General features: G+C 38.5%; 1 protein-coding gene across 1 annotated transcript; it reads right to left on the reverse strand.

Moving 5' to 3' along the window:
- Window positions 1–18: 18 nt before the first annotated feature.
- On the reverse strand, window positions 19–17644 carry LOC105398828. The gene is made up of 2 exons (XM_011571066.3): window positions 17463–17644; window positions 19–1488 (listed from the first exon to the last, which is right to left on the reverse strand). The coding sequence occupies exons 1-2, from the start codon at window positions 17505–17507 to the stop codon at window positions 244–246; spliced, it is 1290 nt and encodes a 429-aa protein (XP_011569368.3). The 5' UTR covers window positions 17508–17644; the 3' UTR covers window positions 19–243.
- Window positions 17645–18165: the final 521 nt, after the last annotated feature.

The raw sequence follows: 18165 nt of genomic DNA on the forward strand, positions 1-18165 counted from the left end.
TGAAAATGAAACAATGCAAGCAATTTATCGTAAATATTTAATTTAACTATATTATAGTCAACACTACAGTAAGTAAATAACGTATTGCACTATGTACCCTCAAAATAAATATGAGATAAATGCTTTCCTCTAACAGCAGGTAAACTTGTCTTGAGCATAGCTCCTAAGTTTGTACCAAGATCGCAGAGAGGCTACAAAATTAAAGTTACTCCAAGACCTAACCTAATCCTTACAAACTACTTACTATGTACTAAATGCATCGTTTAAATTCTGCGGGCTGAATGCTAGATTGCTGTTTTTGTAGTTGATGTAAGAGGAGACGGTGGCTGAGCTCATCATGTCGGCGTCAGCGTGTCTCGGCGGCCTGAAGTCTTCGTCGTCGGACGCCATTGCGGCGCTCGGTTGGAACCTTGGCACATACCGCGCCGGGGGCTCCGCGTACTGCCCCCCGACCACTACATGATCACTATGATGATTACGAATAGCAGCTACATGATGGTCCTCCTCCTCCACACCTTCGTATTCCTCACCCTCGTCGTAAACTGTCGGTTCCGGATTCTTCAACTTTAAATTAGATAACTTTCCAGGCCTTCGAGGCTTGGAGTAGTGTGCGGGACTTTTGATGCCTCCGGGTTTGTATCTGTTGCTTTCTTTCATCTTCTGTCCGAAGTATGTGTAGGTGTCGCCACCGTCGTCGTCGTATGGGTTCTCTGCTGCAGGCTCGTGGTGGTTGTGGTGGGCCGTGTAAGCTGGGTGTTTCTTAGAAAATGCGTAGGCAGGTTCGTAGTTTTCTTCATGATGGTTCCACGTCTTGTAGTCCCCTCCTACATCATGGCTGTGGTAACTCGGATCTGATATTGGTGCTTTTAGTTCATCGTGTGCAGCGATAACGTTATACGCGTATCTGTTATCAGAAGCTGAAGGTAGTGTTTTGATTGGAGCACCGTAAGAGTCGACAGGTACGTCGTGGTCATTTACAGGAGTATCGAGTCCTGATTGGCCGAAGTGTGCTGGGGGTTCGCCGAAGCCTATTGGTTCTGGCGGGTACTGCGCTGGCTCTGGTCTGTAAGGAGCTGGGTCCTGGTGGTAAATCGCCGGTTTCTTGTAGGAGCCACGTGGTTTTTTCTTGACAGCTGAGGAGTGTTTCACGGGTACTCTTTTCGGGGCAGAATATCGGGGTGGATATCTGCCCTTTTTAGGTTTTGTGGCTGGGGCATGTCTGTATGTCACTCTTTTGCCTTGGTAGCCTTTGTGTTTCACTGACTTATATTTGGGACCAGATTTTCCATACTTAGGCTTAGTTCTTCGGTAAGGGGGGTATCTTGATACTCTTCTGTATATGACCTTTGGCTGCTTAACTTTGGATTCCACTGGGTAGTTGTCTATTAGTAACGTTGTCTCACGTTTTGATATCCGCTTCTCTTTATCTTGTGTGAGTGCGAGTGTGTTTGTGCTCTCAGCTTCAGTACATGTTGCAGTCACCGTTATCTGCAATAGAACGAAATAACATTCATAAATATATCTATAATTATATAACGGGTGAAGTTGGGATTGACTTTGGTGTAACAGTCTGCAATTTATGGGCTGATGTTTTCTCTAGAGAGGATTTAAGAAAAATGTTGCGTGAAATAGTATCACTTTTTCCATTCACAGCTGAATAAATATAACAAAGTGATACTCGACAAAAAGTATTCGTTCCATATACAGCCCATAAATGCATGTTTAGTCCATATAAACCGATTACATTTTCATAACCGCGCGTGAAGCGTAAAAACGGGCGTATCTTGATAAAAAGTCGGTGATAATGGTTGACAATATTGCGTCTGGCTACATGATATCGTGTTGTTAATCGTTGAAAGTATTTTCGATCTCTGTAGCAATGTTTAAATTGCTACTTTAGTTAAAAAATAAGAGTGAGTTATGAAGATTTAATGTCTTTGTCAGCGTCGTAATTTGAGCTAAATTAGTAACTGAATAACTATTTGTTGAGTCATTGGAACATTGGCAAGATTGCACCAACTTAAATGCAAACCATATTTTACGGATTATAAAAACAACATGCTGTATAAAGGTAAGTAATATCTAGGTCATTATTTATTAATAAAAGTAACATACGGATGCATAAAAAAAAGTAAGAAAGGAGTCCAATTAATGTGGTATTACCGGTATCAATAAATAGTCAAATAAAGTAGCTAAGAATTCCTAAAAAGAACACTAGGCGAGCCTTTGATCTAAATTCCAAGAAATGAAATCCTTATTTTAAATAAAATGAAAGTTAACTTATAGGCACGCCTACATGTGTTTGAAAAGGAGTGTCATAAATAAATACATTTATGTGGGGACATCTCACACACCGACACAAACTAGGCAGAGCCTGTAAAATGGGGAATGGGATGGGGATAGCGGGGTGCACCGTATCGGACAGGCTGATAATTATAATCTACACAGATACATAGATAGATACATATTATAATATAAATACAATACGAACACTAAACAGAGTACAAATATTTTTTCCCGGACGAGCTACCTACCTACTTTTTATCCCGGAATTCCCACTGAAAAGCTTCGGCGCGAAACGAACCTCGTTGGAACTCTAGTAAGTATTTGATATTATAATAGAAGTGAGTACTTAAATAAACAAACTTTACTTGTTCTTTTGATATCTTTCAAGTAATATTGAAATCAAAAATAAAACGACAACATCTAATTACGCTTTCTTGATGTTGTTTATAAGTGTTAAAACCAATGATAATAATTTAGTTGGGGCTAGATGGGGTGACGACTTGCGAAAGGTGGCTGGTTATGATTGGATGCGGAAAGCTAAAGATCGCATCCAGTGGCGTGCTTTGGGAGAGGCCTACGTCCAGCAGTGGACTGCTTTAGGCTGATGATGAATAATTAGTTAACGGAAAGTTATTAGAAAATGAAATCGACAGTTTGGCCACGCCCTGAATGCAAACCAAACGTTCTTCACGGTTTCTCGAAGGTCATCTACAGGTTCTGGTTTACATACATTAGCATAATCTTTTGTACTCTCACTGTGAGATACCGTTTTAGTTACGTGAGTATAATCATAACAGAGTTATTAGGGTTGCCTCTGCAATTCTACTAAGAATAGAATAGAAAAGAAAGAAAAGAATTGCACTAAGATTCGTACAATCGGAAAATATGAGAAACTGTTCAAATAATGATTGGTCCGACCGATTTCGGCCATGGCGACCACTTCGACCCCTAGTTCTGTTGGCGCGCGTGCGCCCTAAGATGGCTTATATAGCCGATCTTTGCGGCGAACCCCCTCGCACAGTGTGGTTCAAATAACAGTTCAAATAATATGTAAGTACTCTCATGGGCAATGATCGTTCGATTTACTTCAATATCGCAGACGGCGTCATTAATTAGTCTTTTCTGTTTAGGAGTAATCTGTTGCTATTGTCACTGGAACTTTTTCATTGCTCGGGAGTGTATTGGAATGTTTAATGTAAAAATAACGAAGATAGATCAAGGGAACAATATTTCTTATTAAAGCAAAGCATTCCTACTTGACACAAAACATTTAAATTTTTCATAATATAAAAAGTGATTAAACCAAGTTTCAGCACTGTACATTACCAGATCTGTGCCCAAATATCACAGGCACAGCTGACTCATGGAGTCACAACTCACAACACACATGGTTATAATGGCTGTATGCAAATAAGAAATGAAATCTTTGTTGGGTCTCGATTTCTAATGACTATTAATTAGGTATTGCTAGTCCAGCGCTTTGGTGTCCATTGTTGCATGGTGATTTTATTGGTTTAATTAAGGACTAAGGCGACCTTATAGCGAATTGGTGGAGGAATGTTTTGCTAGAGTCCCAGGTTCAATGCCCGGTCGGGTCGATATTTATTTATAGATAAATATTTGTTCTCCGTCTTGAATTTTAAATGTTTGTGTTGAGCGATCAGAACATAGTTCATCAGAACATAGTTCATCAGAACATAGTTCATCAGAACTGTTGTGCTTTTCTTTATGAGAATCTAAATGTATCTTTGTATATTATGATATCGGGCACACTTAAAAAATACTTATAGAATCTCTAAAATTTTACGCTATTTGGTTAGTCAAGGGCATAAAAATCGATGGTGAATCAATTAAACATTCGCTCCACATCCATATTTTACGTTACCGATCTTACATAACCCACCGTAACCGTTATTAAAACGGGATATACAAACACCATTTACATTTTAACCGAAGGAAGTAAAGACACAAAGAATCTACCTCTATAAGCAAGGTACTTCCTATATTAGTACATTTGCAATTTATATCTACCACGGGAAGTGCACTGTAGGGTCTAGGCAGTACAATGACCTCGGTACCTTACCGCAACTTATGCTGGGAGATAATAAAGTATTAGGTATTACATAAAGGTATTTTTTTTACAACTTTGCAGCTTAATGTGATATTTTTTTTGGTATGCACTCTAAAAGGCAATCGAGGACTTATTACATTGTACTACGGGTCAGTGACACAGGCTAAAGGTAAATAACATTTATTTATTAAAATCTGTTTATCCGATAGGATGGACGCTCTCACTAAAGATTGGTACATCCCGCTATCATTCTATACAGTTGCGCATAAAGCACATTACTGCATAAAAGCATGCCTTCCTCTAAAAAAAACATTTGAAGAGACCTCTGAGGGCAGTCAGGGCATATACATAACATTTTAACGGCTAAAAACGAAAAACAGTAAAGCTCTAACAATTTGATAACATCTTAACATAGGATAAGCTCTCTGAGCCAGCTTTCAACCACAGCTAATCGCTTTAATCTCATGAGTAAAAGTTAATTCCTCTGAGTTAAAGCTTACCTATTATACCTATTGTTAATTGTATACCTATTGTTAGGTAATTGTTGTAATTGTAGAGACAGGTGGACTATTTGGACGAATAAAACAATAAAAAGCTTAAAGTACTTAGTGTTAATGCGTTAGGTTATGCAATGCGTACAATATTTTTTTATTATGTTAGGGCTTAGTTTTATGTATTCAAATGTGAAAGTGCATTGATTAGTTTTTACCAACGGATTACGGTTATTATGTAGTCTGAGCCTATCTGAAACCTAGTTAAACATTGTGAGATATGGCGTTTCGACTTTCTCCGTGTTCGGCATCATAAGGGTCACAGTGGCAGTTAAAAAAAAGTCCATTTTTCTCTCCACCTTTAATTTGCAAGGTGCGGGTGCCTATATAAATAGAGTGAGTCGCCCGCGCGCCTCAGTTGGTTTTTGATTTTTGAAGTGAACACTTCGGCAAAATGGCTCAATGTAGCCACGGTTCTCGTCGGCTTCGCTCCGACGGGGAAAAATATAATATTGAATTTGCGGAGTCCTCGCTGCCGGGAGCTGTAGCGTGATGCGGACCAGGCGGCGCGGGCCCTGCCGGCTGCTGCGCACGCAGCCATTGCTGAGGATTTCGCAACGAAGGTTTGAGTTGATAAGCCGTGAGTAAAATGCTATTATTTACTGCTTTTAAAAGCTCAGCCACTGGTCATAATGCTCCGGCGCTTGGGGTTTTTATCCCACGCAGTAGGGTCCGATTCAATAGTCGTGGTGATGATTGATCACATATTCCGGTCCTACTAGTGGCGCTTGAGCTAGATACTTACATTAATGACCGCTTTAAGTAAAGCATATGTTAATTTTATACAGGAAAAAATTATAAAAATATATTTTTCTACCCTCAATTTCTAATATTTTTAGAAAACAGTTGATAAAAACTTTGCTATTACAACAATGCACTTGATTATAGCTTATGTAAGGCTTTACAAACAGGAGCTTTCCAGGACCGTCATAGGATTTTTTACAGGAAGCACGTGGCTCCGAGTTTCAGTATGTTGGGACATGCACGCACCGTTTTGTGCCACCGGCATGTGCGGCGAGTAATGTGATCCGCCGGTACCTACCCGCTGAGGGTAGGCAGGCCGATTCGGTGAAATTGAAGTTTCGTGTAACCTGCACCCGGCCCTGTGCTCCTGCGCTGGCCGCCGTCTCGTGGCACCTGCATCGCAGCTTACACCCGGCCCTGCGCTCCTGCCCTGGCCACCGGTTCGTGCCACCTGCATCGCAGCATACACCCGGCCCTGTGCTCCTGCGCTGGCCGCCGTCTCGTGCCACCTGCATCGCAGCGTACACCCGGTCCTGGCCCTGGCCACCTGTTTGTGGTACCTGCTACCTACATCGCTGCATAGACCCAGCCATGCACTCCTGCCCTCGCGGCTGTACACCCGGTCCTGGCCCTGGCCACGCACCGTTTTGTGCCACCTGCATCGCAGCGTACACCCGGTCCTGGCCCTGGCCACCGGTTTGTGCTACCTGCATCGCTGCATAGACCCAGCCATGTACTCCTGCCCTGGCGGCTGTGTTGTCCCACCTGCATCGCTGCGCACACCTGGCACTCCTGTTCTGGTTGCCAGATCCAAACGCCCCCTGTCTGGGAAGAGATTTTATGCTCAGCGGAACCGCCTGCACTATTGCTAGCACGGTCATCATCATCATCAGCCATCATTATGAGTGACTTATTTAGAAGGTATCGAGTAACGTGCGCTATTCATCAGTGATTTTGGCATATGCAGACGAACGTTTACTGCCAAGGTTGGTCATGTTAGCCATACAAGGGCACACCAACGAAGCCTGAGTAACCACCTGCAGTCGCCGTAGCCGCATCGGCATGGATGACGACAAATCGGGTAACGTGCACCGCTTCTAAAAGTGTTATAGCACTTCAATTTGATGCCTCCGCTGAGGTAGGGTATTCTATTAAAGCAGCTTTCTTCTGAACTGCCCAAAGTGACCTGTAGACTGCTCCTGGGGATAGTTGTGCAATCAATTTTTTATTTCGGTGTCTCTGCTGATGTTCTAAACTGCCTAAAGATCATTGGACTGCTCATGGGAATGGTGACGCACGGTAAGTACAGGAGCGTTACTCTATACTGATGAGAAACGAACGAACGAGAGCTGTCGTGCAATGTCGTTTAATACATACAAACAGATAGAACGGCTCGCGCCGCAGTGCACTGAAAGTTCGTTTTTCGTCATATAAAGTGACCCCCCAGACACTATCTTAAGTGTCATGACACATCGGCAGATTCCAGCTTTGAGTCTTTTCTTTTCTCGGCTGTGAGCAAAGTGAATCCCACCGGCGAGTGTTCAACCTAAAAGCACTGAGCTAATTCCTGATTTCGTGAAAGTCGCTGTTGCTATACCATACCGCTTCACAAGTTACCGAATTTATTATGATCCTACTGTCGGGTGATCATGATCGGAGTGTCATCGCGGTTTCTGAGTGACACCATATTAGCTGTCTTCCTTATGTCCCAGTGGATTGTGAGTGTGTATCCGAGCTCTTTGTTGAAAAATGCGTGAACCTCCTACGCAGCAGCTGTCTACTAGTTGTGTATCGAATAAATCGAGTAACGGTGCTCTTGCACGAGACGACTACCTTTTGGTAAAATTATAACTTCCACTATTCTGGGAACATGCATATACCTACTGTGTACTGTGTATCACATCACGTGTTGCCGCAGCCCTACTCAATGTACGGGGCTAGATAATAAACAATGGCAGTCGTCATTAAATTTCTATGAATTTCGAAGGTCATCACTTGGTGCACAATCCAAAGTGTGAAAGTACCTATTCATGCCTAAACGGCTTCTCTAATGAAAATGTATTTTTAATTCGATTCTGGCGCAAACGTTTCATAACCATTTTTCAACACTGTATCTGCTGAAACTACTTAGACTGACTGGTTAAGATGCAGACGTGCCGTTTTCACAATTCCACTTTGAGTAATCCTCAACTGTTTTATGGATCTTTCAGTTAGTTATGTAACTAGTTACCAAGTAAAAAATTACTTGTGTCATGCTCGTACTCGCATCTCATTTAGGAGCTCTCTGGCCTCTAGCTGAAGGCTAGAACTGGTATATATATCTACTAAGCTAGTACAGAGTTATAACCGGGCAGCGGTGACGTGGTAGCTGCTTGATTTATTAGAGTTTGCTGAAAACTTTCTAAATAAGTAATAATTATTAGTCATAATATTAACTCTTCGCAGTTCTTTCAGAATGCAATACCAGGTCGCTGAAGTAGGTAACCTTCCTTAGCTGGACAACAACAACAACAAGTAAAGAATGTCACAGTTATTCGTCGTTCCACTGTCATATCGATGTCCAAGGACTTTTTCTTGGGTATAGCTAACTACCTAAGTTTACCTATAGATAGCCGCAAGCTATCTGCTGTTGGCGAACTCTCAGTTCTGATTGATAAGTCAGGCTCGAGGTGGCTCGTCCAACTGTCCATGTGCCCGCCACCATGATTGTTGCTTCCACAGATTAGAGAGTCTATGTTGGCTGTCGTTGCATCAGGTCTGATCAGGTACAACTAACATCTTTACGTACCATCTTTATTTAATCGAGCTATTTTATTTTGTTTTATCTAGGTTGACTTAATGGTTTCAAAATCGAACCTACAACAATGTAAGTAGGTACCTACCTACGTACCTTTGAAGCTGCAACAAGGCGAAGCCTTAAGGTTTTGGCCGAGACCTGCCCTTAGTGTTGACGAACATACCTAAAGGTGACCTTGTTAATGTTTTTCATATGAAGTACTGAACATTTTACTTATCCTGGTGGCATGACTGATCATTTACTTACCCAGTTAAGACATGTTAGCCGGGTTTCATTTATCAACTATTATAATTGTTATTGTTGTGTTAATCAATCTTTATTAATTGATGTCATCTACCAAGGAATGCTGCCAGAGCTCATAATATTCACACATGATGATACAGAATGATAGTAGGTAGCCCACAAAATCGGTTCAAAGGCTTATAAAATAACTTTCCTTCCTAGTAGGACTGCACAGGAACTCGTTAACCGCCGAGTTAGTTAGAATACAAAATTAGACTGTGTGTTACTTGTCAATCTAGAATATGAATAGTTATAGTGACCTGCATCATGTTTTGAAAAACTGAATACTTAGTTATCCGCCAGTGTCACAGCCTTCATCTAATCTTTTCCAGTAGCTGATAAGGCTGAGATATTTAGTAAAATTATCTTCCCTTCAAGCACCACTCCTCGTTCCAAGGACTAGATGCCGCGCCAGGTGTTGCAGGCCGTGTCGTCGTACAGGGCTGACTGAGCAGGTCCTCGAGGCTCCAGGGTCGCCTGCTGCATTTCTGAGGTCAGTCCAGAATTACATACCCTAGTCAGCATGTGCTGACCTGAGCCCCAGCGGCCTGGATCGATATTCTATATTTTACAGCTTTTAAATATTGTTGCAAAGTATTTCACTGGTTCCATCCATTCGGCTAGTGTATGTTAAAAATATTGCCTTGACAATAACAAGATTTTGATCAATAATTACTTATAAGTATTGCTTTCGAAGAGGCACTGTGTGTATCCATATGTATAGGTATATATAAATACCTACCTATATGTATAGGTACATACCTTCCATAACTTTCTGACAAGTCAGGAATAATAAGGAAGTACTTAAGTCTTATGTATACTTATACCTTTCTTTTTAGTATATCTATTACCTAGAAATCTATGCATTATAAATTTATAGATTCAAATATTTATCTACTGATATACTCATCAGTAGCTTATGGGTCACAGTTGGTTTTCTCTCCACCATGCGATAATAAACACATCTCACAATGTTTAACTAGGTTTCAGATAGGCTCAGACTACATAATAGACGCATTTTTCCTGAAATAAAAATGACATATTATGTATCTAGCCTATCTGAAACCTAGTCATTTCTGCATGGTGATATTACAACTGAGGCGCGCGGGCGACTCACTCTATTTATATAGGCACCCGCACCTTGCAAATTAAAGGTGGAGAGAAAAATTGACTTTTTTTTAACTGCCACTGTGACCCTTATGATGCCGAACACGGAGAAAGTCGAAACGCCATATCTCACAATGTTTAACTAGGTTTCAGATAGGCTAGATACATAATATGTCATTTTTATTTCAGGAAAAATGCGTCTATTATGATGATGATGCATAAAAAGAAGAAAATGATATTTTTTAACTACCGAATGAAACTGATATAGAAATATAACATTATGTTGCTTTGCTACAGAGAATAGATCAATATTGGGTTGTAAGTGGTAGCAAACTCTTACCTATTCAAAACTATTACCTATTGCAAAATTTCATCTGAAACAAACATACATACATACATAATACTTTATACTTTTAGTGAGCCGGTATTCTACCAGGATATGAACTTTGACACTGTCACATGGCATAGAAAGGCTGCTGAATGGCAAACAAAGCCAAAGAAACCAACAATAAAATTACTTGCATAATTTATGCTTATGCTAGTTTACTAACAAAAACCCCAGTGATTGCTATTGCGACACTATTATAGCTCTATACTAAATCTTAGTTCTTATATTTTTATGCGAAAGAAAATCACTCTGAAAGTTTTAAATTACCTGGTCGTTTTTAAAAACGAATTAAGCGCCTCGTCCTCTTTTTCTGAGATTTTATTTTAAATTATATGATTATTTGATAAAAGTATTTTTAAATTAAATTAATGATCACATACAGGATTTACTACATTGTGGCTTGATATAATACCCTCTGCTGCATCCAAATTTCGGTATTATGTTAACGCAAATGTTTGTTGTAAATAAGCTGGCACTCTTCATTAGCAAATAGACTTATTATTTCCCGGAGTTTCTACGGGAAAACTTAGGGTAAATCTAAACTAACGGTAACAGCTATTTATAAATAATTAAAAGGTAAACTCTTGACTATCTATCGACAGCTTACCTGTCTCATAAATTTCATATATGCGAAAGTGTTCCTATAATATCTCCATTGTAATAGTGTATTTTCTTTTTATTTAGCCTTCCGTCTGTCAATAATTAGGTACATTATCGTTATGAGAAATTGTAGAGAAAAAACTCTAAGCAATGTAGCTTCTGCAGGTAACAAGCGTATAATGGATCTCATAATAGTGATAGTAGTGGTATGTTGGTATCCATGTATAAGTATTGTGTGTGTACATGAGTATACCATGCCTAACTACAACTCTTGTTTTCACACTTCACTCCTATTATTTACTTTTCCTTATGCGAGATTGATTTTAGTAATTTAAGTTTGTGCTAATCCTATATTATATGCTAAATCAACCTACAATTTATTATTCAATGTACAATTCATAATGCAGCTCAGATAAATAATATAGATAAGTAGGTAGGTGTGTCTGGATGTCTGTTGTAGTAACAAAAAAGATACGCCCCAATATAAAGTTACCATTTTATCAAACACAAACATTTATTTCATAAATGTTGTATGTAAAAATGTAGTTGTAATTAGTAAAAACTAACTAGTACCTTACGTACCTACTCACTTTTTTTCCCGGAATGGCGTTAGGAGAGGTTGACAATAAATGGGGTCACTCACAGGAGCGGTGGTAGCTCAGTCGGGTAAGCGCCCGCTTCTCACCCAAGAGATGCGGGTTCGAATCCCGGCGCTGACATGTACCAATGAGTTCTTTTAACTTAAGTACAATGTATACCATCGCTCTTACGGTGAAGGAAAACATCGTGAGGAAACCTGCATATCTACCTAGATCTAGCACATCTAGATATGTGAACCCACCAACCCGCAGTGGACCAGCGTGGTGGGGAAATGGTCCAAGCTTAGGAAGGCAGTTTAGACCTTGGGGATATGCACAACGGTTCCATTCGAGAGAGCCAGGTGCAGGTACTTACACCCCCACAGAGAATAGAATAGAATAGAATAGAATGGGGTCACTCTCTAATTCATTCGTTCGTTTATTTAGAGTGTAACCCCCCAGAGACGTGTGGAACAAGCAGGGGCCTTTGCCCAGCAGCAGGACACAGTTATGGCTACATAAAAAGTACTTTACTCAATCTAAAAAATGACTGCTTGTAGACAGCAGTTAAATCTATATTCCCACAGTCAAAGTAGTTAAGTAGTGAAAACGTTACAAAACATAAAATAGCAACGAATTATATTAAGTCAAAGTTATAATAAAATTTGGTGTAGGTATAATCAAATCTAAAACTTTAGAACAGTAATCCACTTTGTAACACGCACTTGGGTTTATATCAGATTAGTCTATGCTTATACCATACTTATGTACTTACACTACATATTGATGTTGATTCTGAAGGCAGAAATTCTAATTTTAACGCTGTCATACTAAAAAATTTGCTAGCATAAAATGACATTTACGGAAACAATCATAGAGTCGAATTTTAAACAAAGAAATTAAGGTTTTGACATCGCTAAATTTAAAATTTCTGCCTTCAGAATCGATATCATTGTAAACAATAAATATTATTCAAATAATTTAACTAACAAAATAAAAATATAAAATATTGTATACTATGTACTCGTATATTTAAATCCACTCTTTTTTAAGCCCTAACCTAAAAGAGAGTGTTATAAGTTTAACGTGTCTGTGTATGTACCTATTTGTCTGCGGTAGCGTATATTTCCCAAACGGTTGAACCTATTTTCAATTTATTTTTATTGATTCATAGGTAATTTTACACCATGTTTTATTAAAATCGTCTTTTTTTAACGTTGTAGCCAAGGTTTTTAGGTACTATTAAGCGACTTCCTCTTAGCTCTGACTGTTACTATGGTTGAATTGCAAACCTCCTCTTTTTTGTTTCGCTTGATGAACTAAACATTTCTTTTATTACATCAAATCCATTAACTTCTGGCCGTTTATCTAAAATCTATCAATTATAGGTAGAGAGTTCTGGCATGGAGTGAATGAACTGTTCTTTGTTAAGTCACTGTATACCATTATTCAGATTCACATTTTGAGAGCTGATCATGATCAATGTATAAATTATAAATACTCTTAGTGCTGAAAAGAGGGTCCCAGGATCGATCAATAGTTGGGCAGATAAATGTTTTCTCCATAATACAACCATACCTACAGGGCCTTTGGCACTAAGGTGGAATTTCACCAAACGCTAAACGTATTTAGTAGCCTGTCAAACGTCTGTCAGTTAGTACAACATGTATTTAAAATTTCATTTACTTATACAATTTTAAATACGTTTAGCGTTTGGTAAAAAAGACCCTAAATCTAAATTTTATATCTTTGTGCAAGTGGCCCTAAGTATTAGTATAAATTAAACTTCTTAGTGCTCTTTTGCAAATTCAAATTAAGCAACGAAAGAAACCAAACCAAATCAAATATCTACCCCAGCCATGCGCAAAATTCACACAGCAATTTACATTATTTAGTCAATGCAATAACGATTACACATTAGCATAACCAACTATCCACAGCATGCTATAATATGCTATTACGGATAATTCACTTTTAATTTGTTTAACCGAGTGTTAATCAGTACACGTCTTTATTGTCAATGCAGTAGGAGTGACAGGGTAATGCTAGCACTTAGATTTAAGCCAGGTCCAGACGAGTGTAACGTGTAATGTAATTCACCGTGTAATGTAACACGAATTCTACGTGTGGACGTCACAACGAGCATTACATGTATTGCATGTAACGCTCTCGGTTGATAGATCGGCTGTCGGTTTTTCGCGCGAACACAAAAGCGCGCGCAGTGCTCGTTTGGTTGAATTCGCGTGCCGTCCACACTGTTGACGCTAAATTACACGTAATGTTACATTTCACGTTACACTCGTCTGGACCCGGCTTTAGATGGTATATTGGAGTAGTGTTGTTTACGCACGTTGTTATGAAACAGCTCGTGCATCGTGAAATTGCTCGCAGTCACTGCTGCGTTTAAGTGAGGGTTTTCACTAATCGAAAGTGCGACATTTTCTTGGTAGGTGATATTAAAATTAGGCTAACTAATAATCTATTAATTACTATTAATCATACATTACATATATTTTTTACCATATTGATCGAAGACGGATATTTCACCAATTCCTGATATACCTAGGTAGTAAAGGAAAGCTTCGGCATTGCGTAATCTAGATCTCTTAACTTATTTTGGTGGAAATCGAAATCCATTTGCAATGTTTTTTTTGGGAGTATCGTTACTTTAGTTTGTTAATTACTTAGGACAACTTTCACTTTCAAACCTCTTAAGAATACTGTTATTGATTAAATCCTTTTAAATACTGGCACAAGTTTTTTTTAATGATACTGATGATATACATTTGCAACAAACTTGAATAAACAACGCGTAACTAAACCGAACAGTTAGTTCTGTGACTATGAATGTTAAGTTAATTTCAAATCTTTGTCAATTAATTACATTTCATTGCATACAACCCATACAATAAATCGATGGAGAGTAAAACAAAAAAGTCTCTATAACGTCACATAAATCATCTTAGCTGAAACGATAACGACGCTTATAAACCTCGTTTCAGTTAGATTAAGCAGTTTGCCTACTGGGAACGGAGCTTTACTCTACAACTTTCTCATAATGAGTAACCAACAGACACGCACATCACACCGTTATGCGCTATGACCACACAGCCCACAGGTCAGGTCAGGGAGCAATCTAGCCGAGGAAGAATGTAGCTGACTGCTAAACGTGGTTACGGTGCAGTGTCATGACTCATGATGATCGTGGCAGGTGGAAAAACACCAACGTGTTTTTTACTTGACGGGCGAATGGTGTAGTGGTTAGTGGCTCTGACGAATATGCCGAAGGTCCCGGGTTTGAGTCGCGGCCGGGGCAGATGTTTGTACCTACTTGGGTCTTGGGTGTTAATGTTAATATGTATCAATCTTTGTATCCGTGAAGATACCTATATCAGCTGTACGATACTCATATTACAGGCTCTGCCTAGTTTGGGGTCGAGTGACTGTGTGTGAGAAGTCCTCACATATTATTAAAGCTCGCTACAGGGAGGCGAAACAGACTTTTAAATCCCCTGTCAATACTGCTAGAGTTTAAGTTAGTTTTCTCTCTGATATACCTATATTATTATGTTATTTATTATTCTGGTATTTAAAAAATGTATGTGTTTAGTTTATAATATGGGCCTCGGATGCCTGAAATAAAGTATGATTATTATTAAAGCTTTTCCGCGTGAGCTTTGCATAGCATTTCAACTTATACAATTATTTCAAGTAACAATAACTTCCCATATTGAGGACACCTACACATCTTGTTTAAAATTTTTAGAAAGACAAAAAAAAGTGAGCCGAAATTAAAGCAGGTTTTTGAAACAACGGTACAACGGCGCTGATACCAACACGTTTTGCTTATATTTTAGCGATTGGCACAGATTTTATAATATATATTTAATTTCCGGTGTAACCGGATTGTTAGAATAGGAGGAATTCCATAGAAAAATACGACTAACATCGTAGGAAAAAAATAAGAAAGCGATTATGAATGAGATAAAATATTAGGAAAAATATATTAGGTTTCGTAATAACATTTATGAGTGTTTTGCGTTTGTTTATGACTAACTATTTTAATTTAAAGATAGGTAACATAATATTGTCTTGATTTTCATTCTGACGGGGGTCAGGATAGGGTGACGGGGGTTCGCGATAGGGGTATCGCGAACTTGTTTTGACAACAATTTTCAGGTTCAAAATGTATATAACTTGACACTAGTTGATACTAATTACTTCGTTTTGACTGCGCGATACCACCCTAGGTTTCAGTTATCTTGGGTAGAATAGAATCTTTGTTTCCTAGTAAATAACCAGAAGCTAGACACCTTATTAAAAAAAACATTTTGATTCTTTAAATTCCACGGCTGAGCCGAGGTCACAGGCAACCGCCAGTTGCCTATTCCAATAACTTTATTTTTAACAATAGAGAAAATATTTACCTATTAATATCGAAGAAAGTTAAATCTGTCCAGTTAGGATCTCAACATTTGAAACCGGATTCAAATTTTGGCAATCGAAAGTGATGCGGCCGAAAATTATAGCAAATATTATGAGTTTATAACTTTAACACACCCACACCTACAATTACATTAATATAAATTGAGGTAGGTAAGGTATAATCCAAAACGGTTTGTATATAATCATATAAATGGAGTCCCTTATCTCTAGATCAGCCCCCGTATTTTGTAACTTTTTGAGAGTTAGCAACCGGTGATAATTGGTATCAACTTAGAGACTTATTAACCGAAAACACCAAAAATCTTAGTGAAAGAAATATGCAAGAAGCCTAACAATATATCCTTACATTCAACATAAACGTTTGTGAAATCAGATAAGTCAGTAAAAAGTTATTAATTAATAATGCTCTAAGTTGTCAGCCATTTTATACCAACCAACCCCACTCGGAGTTACAAAATACGGGGGCAGGTACTGACTTGAAGTGTGATATCGTTGTGATGATAATAATTTGATGAGTGGAGGACCAAGTGATTTCTGGTCCTTTGCAGAGGCCTGTATGCGTTTATGGACATTGATGATGATGATGATGAGCCCATAATGAAAATTCTGAAGCTGTTGGATATAGTAAATTAGTAATTATAATATAGCAACGCAGGTGCCTAAGCGATTTGATATGACATATATTTATTTGTTTTTGCTCCATTAGAATAAGACGAAAAGCCGTAAGGCCTTCTGAAGAATTCATAAGAGATAATTTATTGTCGTGTATGTATACGAATGACAGTTATTAAATCATTCGAATGCAACATACACACACACAAATCATTTTTTACTTCTGTCGCTCGCATGATATCTTGGTCAATTCTGTATTTTCTTTAAAAAACTTACGATATTTTTTCTTTTATTCGCGTGATAACGTCCATTATCAACTGAGATATTATACCTAATTCTATTTTAACTGAAGAGTTTATTTAATCTAGATGTGACTGAGAAAGTGTGGTTGTAAATTATAAATAATAACTAAGTCAGTCGGAATGTTTAATAGTTAATTAATACATTAAAATAATATAATATTTTAGCGGTAAATACCTAGTTAACATTAATAGTCGTGTTTGGAAGTCGTGTCGTGATGTAAGGAACCGGAAATGTGAAGATGAATGATACATTATCGAATCGAAAAGTATTAGTGAGAACCTACAGGTACACTCACGAGCAATGAAATAGTACGTTTATAGTTGATAACAATCTGATGCTAAATGTAGGTACGTCAATATTGCTGACAATTTTCTGCGTTTAGGAGTAATTTAGTGCAATTGTCACTGAAACTTTTTCATTGCTTGTGAGTGTATTGAAAACCGGAAGTTACTACAATTATCCATTTAGTGTAGTAGTAGTGCCAGAACTCATTTTTAAGTTTGTCATTATCGCATGAACCAACTTTATTATAAAGCCCTCTATCCGATTATGCTATGTATTCTGGAAGATCGATAGCACACATTATAATAAATAATTATGATTAATTTTACAAAAATTGCGTCAGGGACCTGCATGTTTATAAATAGCATAAAGCTTTTCAATGTCCAAAAAAACTTTTATTGAAAAAAAAGCTCACCGTTAAAAGTGCATAGCACACCAAATCAGCCACAGGAACCTTCATGGTCACACCTCACAGAACTACCGCCTCATTTGCGGTTCACTTTTTAAAAAGTAAACAGAATTTGTTTTTAAATTTTGAATTCGGAACTTGGGATGACGTCTGCGGCGCGGGAAAGTCGACGCGAGTGTGGAGCCGCGCGGTGCGTGCGGCGGCGGATTGCTGAGGGGTACCCAGCTGTGACGATCTATATGGAGCTGTTCGTACCCCGAGTGGAAAATAATATAATTTATTCAACGTAAGAAAATTAAAATAATTTGTGCATTGTTAAGATTATGAGTCTACCACCATTTCACGAAGGCTCAGTCACTGAGTAGAAGAAGCCATTTCTTCTCTTCAGTAAGAAACTGAAACCGAAACTCCTCTTTCAATGTTCGTAAATGTATAGATTGATAATGCTACAATAAAATTTCGTGATTAAATTTTTCTCTATGCTATAAGGATGAACAACGCAATTATCGCCCGTTATGTTTTCTGGTACTAAGGAGCGCCACAACTCAGTGTTTTCGGCCTTCCTCATCCAGCCCTTACCGAGTACCAGTCTAACATTGATTTACCGATTGGTTTGGTCGAAAAAGTTACCTACGTAAATTTAATCATGTATGATGTTGTATCTGCTCTACATAAATATTAGAGTCTATGGATTATTCTGTGCCGGGCG

Source organism: Plutella xylostella, chromosome 7, assembly GCF_932276165.1.
Source record: "Plutella xylostella chromosome 7, ilPluXylo3.1, whole genome shotgun sequence".
In the NCBI taxonomy this organism is placed as follows: domain Eukaryota; kingdom Metazoa; phylum Arthropoda; class Insecta; order Lepidoptera; family Plutellidae; genus Plutella; species Plutella xylostella.

Coding starts and splice junctions, on each gene's coding strand:
- LOC105398828 (XM_011571066.3), bottom strand. CDS start 17,507: ATGAAGGTTCCTGTGGCTGATTTGGTGTGCTATGCACTTTTAACG. Junction 1,489..17,462: donor TGTGCTATGCACTTTTAACG/GTGAGCTTTTTT, acceptor GTTCTATTGCAG/ATAACGGTGACTGCAACATG.